The sequence below is a fragment of the Prionailurus viverrinus genome, chromosome B4 (assembly GCF_022837055.1).
Source record: "Prionailurus viverrinus isolate Anna chromosome B4, UM_Priviv_1.0, whole genome shotgun sequence".
Taxonomy (NCBI): domain Eukaryota; kingdom Metazoa; phylum Chordata; class Mammalia; order Carnivora; family Felidae; genus Prionailurus; species Prionailurus viverrinus.
In genome coordinates, this window is record NC_062567.1 from 113096037 (window position 1) to 113113542 (window position 17506).

Sequence of the window (17506 nt, forward strand, 5' to 3'; positions counted from 1 at the left end):
TGAATCACGGGAATCTACTCCCAAAGCCAAGACTACACTGTATAAATCTGCCAAAAATGAAACATAGGGTATTATGTGAATGCTATTATAAATTACACTGAAAATCTAACACTGACAATAAAATAATTTGATTTAAAACAAAAAAGAAAAAGAAAAAAGAAAAAAAATAGCCTGTGGTAATAGGGACCCAGAAAAATTCTTTTTGTCACAGGAAATTGAGCATCTTATCAGCCCAATAAAAGCCAAGGTAGAGCTCAGTCTGGAGAGCCTGATGGAATAATCTCAGGGGCCTGTCATTGTATATTGCCACTCTAAAGTTTTTTATATGATGCAGTGCTCACTGCCCCTCTCTCAACATTATACTTCCTCACTGAATTACTCTTGCTTCTTTCACTCTTTCAGTCAACCAGTATAATCACCTGTACCTAAAACCCTTTGTATTGTTCTTCATTACTATTTGCAGAATATAAAATTAGACACAAAATAACATAATGAAAACACAGCATATCACTTTAAACAATGCCTATATAGGCAACTTCAGAATTGCATCTGTAGGTAGTCCAGACTTAGTATGTACTTACAGCCAAATGCATTGAAACATCATGACATTATCTTATTCATAAGATAAAGACATCTAATTTAATAGATTCCTTTTAATTCAGAATATCATGAGGGAAATGTGAATCACAGGAGGCCTTCTCATGAAAACACTAACAGAATCTTCCTATTCATATAAGCACCAACACAGTAAAGAATATTCAGTCACTTCTTTTACCTGTAGAAGTGGAAATGCATAGGTACTGTGTGAATCCTTAATTAACACAAGAAAAGCAAATTATTTTTAGTACAAACTAATATATTTTATGCCAGTTTAAATTGTAAAATTGGAAGATGGCAAGAGTCGTCTTCACTTTGAAGTTTTACTCCTGTCTCCTGATCTACAATCATAGCACTAGGTTTTACTATTCTTGTATATAGAAACTGGAGTATAAAGTGATGGAATGAAAGAGCATATCCAATTATCCACTAATTAATACTGTCCCTGAATAATCAATTGGGAAGTACTTTGGTCTTATTGGAAAGTTTTACTCTTCTAGTCTCTGTTAATTATGGCTTCTAAGCTAGCTGTTTATCTTCAGATTTCTAATAATGTCCTAAGACATTTAAACTAGGAAAATTAACGACACCACTGACCCCTTGAAATCTGAATATTATTTGTGAATATTATTTGATCTTTCAAGGGTGAAAAATAGATTAGTCATCAGATTTCAGATGCAGGTTTCATCCTTTAGAAAAACAATAAAACTAAGAAAATAGAGAATATAAATAATCACTACCAGATAAACATCAACATTAGATTTGAAATGCAGAGTGTAACATAAAGCACCAGTATCCTTAACCTCAGTGGTTACTCTTCAATACACTAAACCTACATTTTAGGCTGGAAATCTTTAATTCCTATTTTCCACAAGAAAATTTTTAAATGTAATTCCTTTAGGTCTGTCAAAATTACAGATGCAAAACCTTTCATCATCATAAGGAGTATAGATTGACAGATCTCTTGACAAAATTAGTTGGTGGATGGCTCTTAATTGGTTTGTCAACTTCAAATCATTGGTAATTTCAAACTTTAAAAACTTTGGGCTGATAGTTGGGGTGCCTGAGTTCTACTGTAAACTTGGCTGTTGACCTTCTATGTCACTTTGCTCAAGTTGCTTATCTTGTGCTTCAAGTGTCCTTTTTTTTTTTAGATTTTCTTATTTTAGATTTTAGATTTATTATTTTAGATTTTATTATTTAGTCGCATGCTCTACTGACTAGGCCAGCCAGGCACCCTTCAAGTGTCCTCACTTTAAATGGATAAAATAATACAGTCCTGTCCTATCTCACTATTATAACAAAAGTAAGATTATATGTGAACAAAGCATTTAAAGTTGTAAAGAATTTTTTAATAAAAAAGGCTATTATATAAGTATTTATAGTTTTCTAGTACTGTATCATCAGTGGACTCAAACGATCCAATGTTCATAGAGCTTCTTACACATCAAACAATCATGGAACAGTATGCTCACTGATTAAAAATAGATCAGTTTGATCCAGTTAGAAATTGGTTAAGGAAGGTGAGTATATTCTAATTCTTAATTCCAAATAAAGACAACAAAATAAATACATAATGCAGATGTGTTTGTACACAGAATGTTTCACATAATTGCAGATACCAAGCTTTTTTTTTTTTTTTTAACAAATTCAACCAGCATTATCTTATTTGAATATAGCAGGACAAAATTGGTATTTCTTTCCATCCTGAAAAAAATCATGTAAAAACTACATAAAGAATGATAAACACATTGTCTCGTTTTTGGCAAAATTAGGAGACAAAATACTAAAATTAGTAGAAAGGCTGACCAAACAATAGAGAAAGAGTAGGCAGCAGAAAGAAAATTCCGCAGTTGTAGATGTCAGAAAGAACAAATTTCACTTCTTGAATGTGATGGGCACACCATAAAGTATAAATCCCTTATTTCTCTCAGTAGAAACAAGGTACATGGGCTGATAGTCGGGGCTCTCCTGGATGTGGTTTGGTCCCAAAAAGTAGAGGGGGACAGTGCCACATAAAAAATGATATAAACAAACTATATTTGTTAAAAGAAGTCTGTCTCTGTGGCTACGGGAGAAAAGGGACTGTCTATCTGCATTGACTGGGGCAAAATAAAGGAGGAAAAAAAGAGGAAAATCTAATAGCCAAAAAGAATGTTCACACACACAAAACTATTACTACAGAGCAGATGAAAATCATGCCAAATACTTCACCATTAATCAATGAAACTTAATTATGCAATCAACTCTAACTTGGATTTACAAAAAACAAAATTTTACTGTCTAGAAGGATAATGACTTAAACTAGTATAGTCACTCACCTCTGATTCACATTTTATTTTTTCTTCTTCTAGAAGACGTGCAAATTCTTCTTTCTGGTGTTCAAATTCTGATTTAAGAAATGTATGTTCATAGCGGAGTTTATTATATTCAGTTCTATACTTTTCCACTTCCTAAATTAAAAGATTGCAATTTATGACAGACAAGTTTATAAATGAAATTTGGACTTACTCCAAAAATCGCTTTTGCAAATATAATTTTAAATTGCATTATATTGAAAGCCATTCTAAAAAGTAAAAAATAAGCTTAACATAAGTATAAATAAACCCTGAAAAAAAATTTTATGACAAGAATCTTATATACAGAATCAGTACATTCTTAAGAAAGTGCCAATAAAGCAAATTATCATTCAATTAACCTTATTTCCTCACTGATTCTCATAATAATAAAAATGAATAGTACATCAACACTTTTGCCCTCTGGGCTTAAAAAACTAATATTTAAGAACGTAGTACACCTTTCAAAACGTAATTAATTTTTAAAAATTAACTCTACAGTAAAATAGAAAATAGCCTCCTGAAAGCCAGACAGGATGAATTCAAAGTAGATAAAAGATTATTTGAATATTTAGTACAATAACTTAAGGTTCAATCAAATAGTACAATGATAGGAGCGCCTGGGTGGCTCAGTTGGTTAAAGATCTGACTCTTGATTTTGGCTCAAGTCATGATCTCAGGTTGTGAGATCAAGCCCCTTGGAGGGACCCACACTGGGTGTAGGCCTGCTTAAGGTTCTCTTTCCTTTTATCCCTCCCTGCTCATACACATATGCTCACTCATGCCTAAAAATAACAATAATAAATTAAATATAGATACTATATGTGTTATATATAATATTACAATGATAGTTCAACACACCAGTCTAAAGAATATATGTAGTACCAACCTTTCTAACCAGGAATACATGCAACTCTCTGGTATGCTTCCAATTCTGCTTACTAACACTACAAAAGTTGCCAGTATTCTAAATTCAGTAACAACTCAGGCAATAGAGAAGACGAAGGAGATACTATTTCAACATTCATCAGGTAATTAAGTAATAAGAATGCCTCCTAAAATACTCAGATCACTGTAAGTCTTTAGCTGAAAGATTTCTCTAAGCCAGTTTACAAGCCAAGAAAATGGGTTTCATGATTTTATTAGAAACATACTTTTTTTTAAGGTTTTACTTAACTTGATTGCCTATTTTAAGTCTAAGTGGCTTTGTTTACATCCCAAAATTAAGTCTCCTCTCAACCGTAATGCTCTGGTTATCCACCAGGAGGATATTCAACAGACAACTTTATCAGGCCAATAAGCCATTTATAAAAGCGGATTCTACAACTGTTTCTGTGCAATGCAGCATCACTAAACTACAGTTTTCCAAACGGATTCATCTGGAAGGGGACAATATTCATTTGTTATGTATAAGTCCTGGTCTATTTGTTAAATAAGGTTGCATATATAAGTTGCCAAGCATAGTACTTAATATACGTCATCTTTTCCTATTCCATTGATTAAACATTTAGTCATATTATACCAATATCTCATAAAAGGAAGGAAACCTTTCAATCTAAAGGAAAACTGTAACAAATTTTTATTTTTATGAGGTTGCATGAAATATACTCTTTCATGCCACAAATATTAATTGAGTACCTACTGTATGCTAGGAACCATTCTAGGAACTTGGAATATACAATGAACCAAACAGATAAAGGTTCCTTCTCTCATGCAACTTACATTCTAGAGATGGTAATATAGAAAATATAAATATTATACATCATACGAGAACATGATTAGTACTAGAGAAAAATAAAAAGTAGAGCAGGGTAAATGGGGATCCAAAGGTCTAAGAAGTGATGGGAAAGGCAGAAAGAAAATTAAATGGAAATACTAGTCAAAGTTGGCCTCATTGAGAAAGTGACATTTCAATAAAGACTTAAAAGAGAGGAGGAAGTTGGCCAAGAGATATCTGGAAGGACACTGTTCATGTCACAAGTAAGAGCTAACACAAAGATTCTTGATTTGCTCCATTTCTGGAGTGCCAAAGAAACATCAAAGAAGCCAAAGTGGATGGAGGAGAGGAAGTCGGACAGATTATGGGAACTCATCTTGCGCAGCCCTAAAAGTAAGGATTCTTGAGTTAGAAGAGGTGCTACTGCAAGGCTTCTAAGAAGGGGGATAATGGTTTTAATCAGTCACATAAAGACAAATGCACAGTTCCTTCTATATAAATTACTTACTTCATCCAGATTCCTAAAACGTTCCCTCATTGGAGTTTCTAATTCTTGTTGTATCTGGGCTCGTAACAGTTCCAACTTTTGTGGAGTTAACACCTAATATGTAGAGAAATATAAACCAATTCTAAATAGGAAATCATAAATATTAAAATCAAGAATTCACCAAGTTTCAACACCTAAATAAAACAACAAAATTCAACTCATAGAAATTATGCAATATACTTTACAGTAATCACTACATAAATAGAACCATTATTTGAAACAATACTTTAAGATCACAATTTCAGGGCCTCAGAGATGTCAAAAATCCCATTAACATGAGGTAAAGATACTCCCTATTATTACTATGACTGTTGAGAATAACTATGTTGGCAGCCTAGGTTACCATACATGATACAACAGCTATTTTCTAAAGCAATTAAAATAAAGGTGTAATAATTTGGTATATCACAGAGAATTCTTAAGACTTTTTTTTTTTAAGTTTATTTCTTTTTGAGAGACAGAGAGTGAGTGGGGGAGGGACAGAGAGAGAGGGAGACACAGAATCCAAAGCAGGTTCCAGGCTCTGAGCTGTCAGCACAGGGCTCGAACCCACAAACCAGGAGATCATGACCTGCGCCAATGTTGGACACTTAACCAACTGAGCCACCTAGACGCCCCTCTTCAGATTTTTTTTTAATTTTTATTTTTATTTTTTATCTTCAGACTTCTTATTTTCAATCAGAAAAGGCTGATTTTTACTCTGGCCACCAAAACAAGTTTCCTCCCTATTATAGCTCTCTGATAGAACTCAGATTTTAGGAAGTAATTACGTATTTAAGTAAGCTCTGTAAGGGCAAACACAATCTCTATTCACCATGGTGTATTTCCAACACCACACACTACTGCCTGGCACATAGGATCACTCAATTATTATTTCTTGAAAGAATGAACGAATACTGGTTATAAAACAAAAAAACCTAGTTTATATTTACATTAATCTCTGAAAATGAAGACTACTACTCAGTTTAATTCATTCATTTATTCATCAATACTCCACACAGCCCAGAAACTTTCCAGAATACTTACTATACATAGTATTCTGCAATATATTATATAATCTACATAACATGCTGTTCTAAATACCTTACATGCATTTACCAATTTATTTAAACCTTACAATGATCCTCAATGTAGCTATATTGTCATCGTTTTTTTACAGAAACTGAAGTATACACAGAGCCTAACTTTCTAAAGATCACAAAAACTCACAGGAAACATTTCTAACTCTGTAAGAAGTTCAAACTCTCATATGAAAAATAACTTATGCATACAAATAACTACAAAAATAACCAATATAAGCTCATCAAACAGGTAAAAAGAGAAGATTTTATGTATAGAAATAGTGCCACATCAAAGGAATAGGAAAACTAAAGCTTCAATAGAACACAAAAACTAAGAATGGATAACATTTTAAATTCCTTGGGGAGAAAAATGATCCTCAAAGTTAAGCTAAAGGCATTTTGAATTGAACCACACTAAGCACCATAGACAATTTAGAATCCTGGATCCCTGTGCATTAATACTCTCTAGATACTATGATGATCAAGGCCATGTTGAAACATTTCCAAATGCCACCTAGCAGAGCTGCACCCTGGCTAGGAACAAAAGGGAAGGGTACAGAGTAGAAAATTCCTAGGTATGAGGTTTACACGCTTATAATTTACTCAGTATTCAGTAGTACTTTTAAAAAAAAAATGTTTTTTACTTAAAATGAATATAATTACATAAATAAAATAATTGAAACAAAAAATATTAAAAACCTAAGTCTTTTTTACTTCAGTCATCCAGTTTCCCTCTTAAGAAGCTATCATTGCTAGTTTTTATGTATTCTTCTTGAAATAATATACAAATATATACACACACACAACTTTTAATTTTTACATAAAGAAAGGCATGCTATACATATGTCTCTGTGCCTTGGTTATTCACTGAAGGTATTCAAGCTTAAGAACGGCATCACCATATCTACATTTTAGGAAGAAGCAAAATGGATCAAAACCTTTGGCAGGAGAAAACTGGTGACTATGGGGGGGGAACAATTTCAGTGAATGGAGTTGGGAAACCAGATAGAAAGCTCTTGTTACAATCTGGTTTATGATGTCAAGAGTCTGGGTAATAGCATCAGGAGTCCAAACTGAGAAGAGGTGGTAATTAAAAGGAACAGAGTAATAATAGATAAGCCTTATTTGATTCCTGTTTCAAAAAAACCAACTTTAAGCAAGCAAAACTGTGGGAAAATGAGGGAAATGTCAACAAAGATGCAATATAAAAAAGATATTAAGGAATAAGTACTTTTAGGTATGATAATGGCATTATGACTATGCTTTTAAAGGAGAGATTGCCTTGGGATGTAATAAAGATACATACTAAAATATTTTGAGTTGAGATAATATGATTTGTGTCAAAATAATCCAGAGTGGTTCAAGGACAGAGCAGGGATGTCAGAAGATAAAATAAGACTGGTTGAGAGATGGTAATTATTGAAATTATTGATGGTGGGTGATGGGTATGTGAGGATGCAATACAACCACCCTCTCTACCTCAGGGCTTGTTTGAGACTTCTGTAATTAAAGGTTAATTAGAAATAAAAGTGCTTCCACTTCCAACAGATGGCATAAAAGAAATCAGATTTATTCTCCTGCTAGAATAAAAGAAGAGACAAAAATCCGTTTTCAAGACAATGGGCCTAATAAAGCAACAGAGATCTCTGAGAGACAAACAACAAAGAAAGTAAGCTTTGAGAATGCTGCCAGGCCACAGGAAGAGATATCCAGGCGATGTCTGATGGACTTTCTGACCTAAGCAAATGGAACTGAGAATCCAGAAGGAGCAGGGTGGCAAGAGTCACAAGACAGGGTACCAGAAAAGAGGGTGGCACACAAAATTAAGAAGACCTGCAAAAGGTCCCTGTTGACTCATTCAGTAGAGTACCCCAATCAGCACATGCATGTAAAGAAAATATTTAATTAAGGCCAGGAAAAGAACAATCTGAAAGAATTAGATGGATAAGTAATCTGAACTCACACAGAGGTATGAATAGTTGTTTTTCCCAAAAGTTTCCCAAAAGTTTCCCAAAAACTTCATTTCACTGAGAAATGAGTACTGAGAAGGTTCTCAGTATTGACAAATAAGGAGCACTAAACATTAACCTGCTCTCAACCAATCTTAAAAGCAAGACTCAGAAAGATGAAACTGCTTCCAAGTAACTGTGTCCCAGAACAAAGCTCAAGAGTATTTACCAGAATACAAAACCATCTAGTATTCAAAATAAAATTAACAATGTCTAGCATCCAAAAAAATTTATCAGACATGCAAAGAAGCAGGAAAATATTACCCACAATAAACAAGAAAATCAACCAACCAAAACCAACTCAGAAGTGATACAGATTTGAGAATTAGCAAAGACATTAAAAGTTATTATAATTGAATTCCATATGTTCAAAAAGCTAGAGAAAATATTGAACATGTTAAGTAGATATAAGGAAGGTATGAAAAAGATCAAAATTGGACTTCAGATTAAAAACTACAATTTCTGAAATGAAAATACACCATACGGGATTAATGGCTGCTTAGACACTGCAGAAGAAAACAGATCAGTGAACTTGAAGACATGACAACAGAATCTATCCAAAATGCAACAAGGAGACAAAAAAGATTGAAAATAAATAAACTGAGAGTGAACTATGGTAGAACTTTCAGTAGCCTAATAATGGGATCACCAAGGAGATCAAAGAAGGCAGAAAAAACTTTTTTCTGAAGTAAAGTACAATTTTCTATATGTGATAAAAACTGTAAGGCCATAGACCAAAGAAGCTCAATAAATCCTAAGTACCAGAAAGATGAAGTACAAGGCATGTCAATCAAATTGCTCAATATCAGCAATAAAGAGGAGGGCCTGGCTGGCTCAGTCAGTAGAGCATGCAACTCTTAAAATCAGAGTCGTGCTTCAAGCCCCACATTGGGTGTGGAGCCTACTTAAAAAAATAAATTCAGCAATAAAGAGAAAATCTTAAGAGCAGCCAAGAAAAAAAAGACTCACTGCATACACAGAACAAAGATAAGAATGACAACAAATTTCTTATGTGAAAAAATATCTGTGAAAAGAGAGAGCAATACCTTTAAAGTACTAGGGAGACAGTCAACCTAGAAATCAATACTCAGCAAAAATACCTTTAAAATCAATTATTTTTTGATATATAAGAGCTGTAAAAAATTCTCACCAATAGATCTGTACTATAAGAAACGTTAAAGAAAATCTTTAAGAAAGTAGAAAAATAATACAAATGGAAATATGGATCTACACAAAGGAGAAAAGAACACCGAAGCTGACAACTACACAACAGTCTTATGATCTACAAGCTCTCTGATAAAAGTCTCTGTAAGATTTTTTTTTATCTCTTAAGAATCTTCTAAAAAACAAGCACACACACTAAAAAAAAAAAAAAAAAAAAAAAAAAATCTATCCTCCTCCCTCCCCCCACGAAAACACACATAGAGTTAGAGAGTTTTCCCCATGCTATTTTAGGAGGAAAGTATGCTGTGTCTTAGACTTCTAATGGAATACTGCCACCACTTGTCTCAAAAGAAATTTAACAAAAATGTGTCATTACCTATATTAAATCTGTATTATACCAACGCTTGTTATGTTGATAAAAAACAGACCAATTATTTTCCAAAGAATGTTTTAACTTAAGAAGGCAAATATTGCTGTGCCAGAGGTTCTTAACAAGTTAATGACAAACTGAATAATGAATTTTGCTGAGCTTCCTAGCGGCCAAATAAAATGGGAAAAAACTGGCTTATAAAGTTTCAATTGCCTGGCAGCATAAAGAAAGCACATAGATTTCTGGTAAAGTAAATTTTAAAATTTGTATCAGAAAATATATCAAATAACTCATATTTTTAAAAAAAAGGTTTGGCTAACATGGTACATAACAATAACAATAGCTAACATGTTCTAACTACTTATTATATCAAAGCACTGTACCAACACTTCCTATGCATTGTCTCACTTCATCTTTACAATCATCCTAAAAGTCCGACACTATTACTATTCCCATTCACTACAACTACACCAATGAGACAGAAATATTCTGTCTTTTCTATCACTTTTCTATAAAAGCCAAAGGGGTATTAAATCTTAACTCAGAAAAGGCATTCTGCAGGTAGACAAGATAATACATGTTTATTCTGAAAATCACCTTTCATAAACATTTATTAAAATATTTCTTGCTGATTCTACTTTGTTGAATTGACTTTATTCAACCCACAATTTGTACAAATTGCAAACATCCATAAAGCAAACAGCTACATTGCTTCAACATGTGTATATAAATATATAGAGAGATCTTTCTTTAGCTTATTTTTGCCAGATACATATCATATAGAAAGCGGTTATGTTTATCTTGAAAAACAGAAATGTTACCAGATAAATTATATTTGCCAATGAACATCTGGGAAGTTATCACATGGAGAAATGTCCTAAGTTATTTTGTGTAGATCCAAGGAATAGCACAAGAACCAACAGAGAGACCACAGGGAGGATGATTTCATTTCAACATGAGCGGGAAAATATTTAACACACTCCAATCCATAAATGGAACTGGATCACTTTAAACATTCACTGGGTTCTCTTGCACTGAAAGCAATGAAGCAGAGAATAAAAATCCCTGTGTCACAAATGTTCTAAAAAGGAATTCTGCTTTGGATAGTGTGTTAGTTTCCTAGAGCTACCATAACAAAATACCACAAACTAGGTATCTTAAAACAACAGAAATTTATTGTCTCACAGGCTAGAAGTCCAAAATCAAGGTGCCAGCAAGGCCACACTCCCTCTGAAAACTGTAGGGAAGGATCCTTCTTTGCATCACTCTAGCTCCTGGTGGAGTGCTGGTGATCCTGGCCATTCCTTGGCAGTTGCAGCACTTGGATCTCTGCTTCTGTCACTATAGGATTATTCTCCCCACCTCCCCCGCTGCCCTCACCCATGTTTCTGTCTTTGTGTCTGTTCTCCACTTCTTCTAAAGACACCAGTCCTACTGGATTAAGGACCCATCATCCTTCAGTATGACCTCATCTTAACTAATTACATCTGCAAAGACTCTATTTTCAAACAAGGTCACATTCTGAGGTACCGAGCATTAGAAATTCAACATACCTTTTTGGCAGACACAATTTAACTCATGACAGACAGGAAAAAATGAGAGAATTATCTAAGATGCTTAAGCTTTAGGTACATATGAGAGAAGAACATTGTATTATATATGAACAGAACATTTCCAATTCATTCATTTGTTCTATTTACTCATGTCACTCATTTGACAAATATTTGCTACTATAAAATATATAAATACAAATATAAATATACTTGAGCACTGGAGACACACTGAAAAAAGCTCCTGCCCTACGGAGGCTGCATTCAAATAGAGTAAAAATGGCCATCATTTATGAGTATCTATCTATTCTGTCAGACATTGTACTAAAAATCTACATGTTATCTCATTAGTCTTCACAACAACCTGTTAGTTAACAACTTTTACCCTCTTTACATGACAAAACGAAGGCATAAAAACCACTGTTTGTTGAAGGCCATCATCTCATTGGTGAATTGACCCATTTTTGGTTATAAAAATGACCTTTTTATCTTAAGTGACACTCTTTTTGTCTAGAAGTCTATTTTATCCGATACTAATATAAACACTCCAGTCTTCTTAAGCTTATTGTTTGTATGCACTTGGTACAAATAGCATGTCTAGAAGTTACTCTGAAGAAACAGAGTAATTATATCTGCAATGCCTAAAGAATACTTTGAATTCCTTGGGTTCAGTGCTCACTGATTCTCATTTACGTAGGTCTCCGACTATTGCAAAACAAATTAATCCACCAATTCTATAGGCTTGAATTACATTTCCCTACTCAACTCCTATTTCTGAGGTTTTTATTTGTTTAAATGTCCCAAATATACCTAGGAATGAAACAGCACAGGAGAGGCTCCAACCCAAGCTTAATGGTGGTGTTTCCAACAACGGAAGATTTCAAGACACTGAATGACCAACTTTTAACACTGCTATCAAAGAAATCCATGAATTGGGTGAAAACGCCATACTTACTAGATGAAAGGTAGCTTTTTACTCTATCAACTTACAATTCCAGTATTAAAAATACCTTATTATTTGTGCCAAGCACTTGATAAGCAGAAATACATAGTTGGTGTCACTTAGAAATTAAATGAATACAGGAGAATTATCACTACTAATATCTACTAATTTGAAATTTATGGTAAGTTTGACTGGTGCTATAGTTAAGTTTGGCTCTGGTCTATTTTCTAGGCAAATGAGAAATGAAACTATAATCAGTATTTCAGTATCAACTATTTTTTGCTTTAGAAACACCATTTACCTTCCATTACGCACATAAATTATGTGCCCATACTGTTTTCATAGTCTTTTAAGTGGCCCCTTAAAAATAACTATCAGTCTTGTGAACTATACCTCAATAATAAAAATAATTTTTAATAAAAAATAAAACCTCAAAAAAACCTATCAGTCTTTTTTAAGCTCAGTTTCAGTCATAATACTTAAAGGAAAATCAGTAAAACTTTAAAAAATACTCTTGGGGGGTGGGAGGGAGGAGAGGGTGGGTGATGGGTATTGAGGAGGGCACCTTTTGGGATGAGCACTGGGTGTTGTATGGAAACCAATTTGTCAATAAATTTCATAAAAAAAAATAAATAAATATGACAACAATAACATTTTCAAAGGAAAAAAAAATAAATAAAAAAAATAAAATAAAAAATACTCTTTAACTCTGAATATTTATCAATTCAAACCAGCCTTTCCCCTAATTATTCTGAATAGCACAATACCTAAATCAGAACAGATAATTTAATACAAATTTGCATACAATAACAGCTTCATGGTTAAACCCTATGTGGTAGCTAACATTCTAGAATATATGAAAGAATATTAAATTATACCACCTGGAAATACAGCAAAATACTCATTAAGAATACAGGCAGAACTCACCAAATTTACCAGTATCTGACTACTTTTGTACCATAGGCACAAAGGGCAGGCTTCCCCAAGATGGGCCAGTTGGCATGAAGATTATTTTGACTTCAAAGTAATCAAAACCCCACAGATTCAGGAAAAGCTCTTTACTTCTCCCTCAACTGCCTAAATTTAATTGGAAAGGAGAACCTATACCAAGAGGAGAGCTATTAACAGAGGTTCCTCTTAATAAATTTGACCACTTAACAGGGCAACCTTTGTCTTCCAAACATCTCCTCTCACCATCCTGATAATGATCTTCTTTCCCCTGTATCCCCAGACTTTATGGGTCTCCCTAGCTCAGGATGTCACATAAGCATCCTGTTGCCTGCCTTTGGAATTCTGTGTGTGTGGATTCTGAATACTTACCAAACTAAATTTGATTTTCTTTTGTTAATTTGTCTCATATCCATTGGATTCTTAGTCCAGCTTAGAAATACTTTGAGGTGCAGAGGAAATTTCTTCCCAATAGTACTCACTGAAATATATCTTCTTACCTGCAGTTTCATTTCTTCTAAGTCTTTAGTTTTCTCTACTAATTCCCCTCGTAGCTCTTCAAGCAGCAGCTGAAATTTTTCCTGGTGAGTTTGCTTTTCATTTAATAGGCGCTTGAGTTCATTTTGTGACTTTATGTACTCATCTTGCAACCTGATTTAAAAAAAAAAAACAACTCAATTTTAAGGATATCCTTTACTTTCTAATGATCTTACTTTATGTAAAATCAACCAACACTACAGAACAAGACCTTATTCCATTAAATTCACAAACATTTTTTCTTTATAGAGTTTCACTTAATTATTAACACTGTAGTTTATAAATATAATTTTACTTAAGGGGCGCCTGGTGGCTCAGTTGGTTAAGCATCTGACTCTTGATTTCAGCTCAGGATATGATCTCACGGTTCATGGGTATGAACTTCGTGTCATGCTCTGCACTAACAGTGTGGAGCCTGCTTGGGATTCTCTCTTCCCTCTCTCTGCCCTCCCCCCACCCTCTCTCTTTCAAAATAAATACAATTTTACTTGAGGGGGAAAAACACACTTAGCCACCTAGATACATTTAATTTTCTAGGTCTTGCTACTTTCAAAGCAAGACTTTTATCAACTCAAAAAACACTTGAGATCATGGTTAGTTTTGAATTAACTACTTTTAAAGTGAAAATTTTACTATTAAAAAGTTTTAAAACTATATACTGCAAACTAACAAAAATATACTGTATGTTCCAGAACAAATTCAGACAAAAAAATATTTAATAAGGCCCCTCACCTCCAAATTTAAGCAATTTACCTTGTGTGTTCGGCTTTAAGAGTCTGATAGTTAGTTTTATGATGTTCACATCGTAACCTTTCATCAATTAACATTTTTTGCACCTCAGACTGAGAATATGTCAGCCCACTGTCTCCACCAGGAGGAAATGTGGTGGGAAAAGTGTCCATACTGTTAAGTGAGCAAATCACCATGTAAAAGTAAGTTCTGGCTTCCTTATTGTCTTAGTTTTCTTTTCAAGAGTATTTTCCACTTCCTTCTTGCTAAGACGGACACTCAGGATACCAAATTATACCTGCACAGAGAAATGAACTTGGTTAGTGATGAGTTAAACTCTTTCAGTGTTACAGTCTTTTTATCATTTCTTGTTATTCAACTATCATTCCTATAACAAAGCCCAATTTTCAGATTTCTAATTGTTCATAAAACAAAAAGAACAAAGTTGAATCATACCTTAACAAACTTTCTTTACTTCCACACCAAGCTTATGTGACCATCAATTTCACATCTTCAAGTACTGACCTAACTAGAACTACCAACTTTTCCAGTTTAGGTCCTCTTGGATTCACAAACCACAGATAGTTCCTGAAGCTACTGGGGTAAACTTGAAAGAAAGATCCTAGTACAAAATCCACACTGTGAAATCAGGGGAAAAACCATCTGTAACTTGACAAATGGCTAGAGAAAATTATAATGTTCACAAAGATGACCTTCAACAAGTAACTATGTCTGTGATTAATCCTACAAAGGGTCTTTTATTTGACACAAGGTGAGCTGTACTCATGCTATTGACTCAGAAGAGAAATCAGTCCACACATAAATGTTGATCACCTATGTGTTTGCGCTGTACTATGAACAGGAAACTAAATCACCCCAGCTATCCCCAAAAGCACTGATCCAGGATTATGAAAGTAACTGTTTGTCTAGAAGTAAAAAATAAGGACAAAGTGTTCTTATTGTAAATAATTAAAAATGAAAGTTTTAATCAAAACAATTCTGCCCCCTTTAGCTTTCTTAGTCTTTGTCAAGACTATTTCATCTTTCCTTAATAGCATCTCCACTGGTCATGGGTTATCATGAAATACCTTTTCTTTCTACAAGAAAAGATCTTTAGCATACACAAACCAATGGCAAATTACTCAGTCTCTCTTGTATTACACCATTTCTGATAAATTAATGTGATGTCTGCATATTACCTAAGATGACTTTTAAACTAAAATAAAGTTACTTTGGTTTCCTGTCAAATCACATTTTAACAGAAGGAAAGAAGTCCTTCAAGAAAACTTCACATATTATTCATGTTAAATGTGCAACAGTGCACTGTTTGTAGCAGCTGCCACAGTATTATCCTGTCAAAAGTATACATGTGTCAGGGAATTAACTAACTGGATCATAAAACTGGCACATAATTTTGAGTCTGCTTTTTGATCCAAATTAATTTTTACGAGATAGAAACATGCAATGTTAACTTATCTCATACTTTCTAATGATACCACCAAAAGGCATTAAAAGGCTTTAATTTTAATTAGCTAAAAGCTTAAACTACATAAGAAAAAACCAACAGCTACCCTTTAGTCCCACTACTAGTGAAACAAAGATTTCCAAGATAAAATGAATAATTTTATTTTCTATTCTAGTTGACAGCAAATATTCTAACTCCTACGTTAAAATGGAAGTTAAGGGTGGCTCAGTCAGTTGAGCTTCCGACTCTTGATTCCAGCTCAGGTCATGATCTCATGGTTCGTAGGTTCGTGCCCCACGTCAGGCTCTGTGCTGACAATGCTGAGCCTGCTTGGAATTCTCTCCCACTCCCTCTGCCCCTCCCCCCCCCACCCACGTCCACATGCATGCGTACCTTCTCTCTCTCAAAATAAATAAACTTTTAAAAAAATAAAATAAGGGGCGCCTGGGTGGCGCAGTCGGTTAAGCGTCCGACTTCAGCCAGGTCACGATCTCGCGGTCCGGGAGTTCGAGCCCCGCGTCGGGCTCTGGGCTGATGGCTCGGAGCCTGGAGCCTGTTTCCGATTCTGTGTCTCCCTCTCTCTCTGCCCCTCCCCCGTTCATGCTCTGTCTCTCTCTGTCCCAAAAATAAATAAATGTTGAAAAAAAAAAAAAATTTAAAAAAAAATAAATAAATAAATAAAATAAAATAAAATAAAATAAAATGGAAGTTAAGTCCCCATAGAAATAAAATTCAATAAGACCTGGATATTTTAGGAAAATAGAGTTAATGATTTAAATTCTTCCCTTCTGGCAGTAAAATCTACTACAAGTAGTTTTCAGGACTTCACTAATTGCAGGATATCCATTTCTTAATCAGCACAACCATTACCTTGTTAACCTTAAAAAACAAAAAAAACAAAACAAAACAAAAAGCAGTGTTTCTTCTTCTAGCTGGTATAGTAAAGTAGCATCCAGGTACAAGGTCAAGTCCATCTCTTCCTGTTGGGTCTACAATTGGTAGGGAATGAGAGCTCCCCTTGCTGAACCTCCCAACTTCATTTTAATGAGGTTTCCCATTATTAGTTTTCATAACCTCATCTCCAAATCTAGTTCTGTTGCAAATGTATCTGTATTGCCCTCTGGTATTTTCTTGACTCAAAGTTATGAACTCCTGGGTTTCATCTGCCAATAGTCTTTTTCAGACTTTTCTCCTCTGTTAATTTCAGAATCACAGAAAACTATCTGCTTACTTGCCAAGTCTTACCAAGGTCAGAATGAATTTTTTATCTGTTTTTCGGTATTTTGCAGATATATTGTCCTCCAGTTCAGCAGTAATCAATTTATCAATGAAAATCTTGGAAAATATAGTTATGGTAGTCCTCCAAGAAGATATCTAGTAACATAGACAGAAAGGCCTCATAAAACATAAGTCTTTCTCTGAACTTCAAAAGTGGTTCCACAATTCTATATTCAAGCTTACAAAGAAACAACTTCTAAATTTCATGCTAATTATATAAGGAGGCTTTTAGCAAAAAACAAAAATCCCAATTAG

The 17506-nt window shown here is 34.1% G+C and overlaps 1 protein-coding gene across 7 annotated transcripts in view; it reads right to left on the reverse strand.

Moving 5' to 3' along the window:
• CEP83 (centrosomal protein 83) overlaps positions 1–17506 on the reverse strand; it is a 127598-nt gene that overhangs the window by 76330 nt on the left and 33762 nt on the right. For 5 of the 7 annotated variants that reach the window (XM_047866009.1, XM_047866012.1, XM_047866011.1 and 2 more), the window contains 4 exons: positions 14533–14806; positions 13743–13893; positions 5159–5251; positions 2919–3050 (listed from right to left, as the gene is read on the reverse strand). In XM_047866009.1, the coding sequence (XP_047721965.1) occupies positions 2919–3050; positions 5159–5251; positions 13743–13893; positions 14533–14705 (549 nt within the window). In that variant the 5' untranslated portion in view covers positions 14706–14806. Of the gene's footprint in view, positions 1–2918; positions 3051–5158; positions 5252–13742; positions 13894–14532; positions 14807–17218; positions 17348–17506 lie in introns of all 7 variants that reach the window. The other 2 variants (XM_047866013.1, XM_047866010.1) reach the window with 1 other exon arrangement.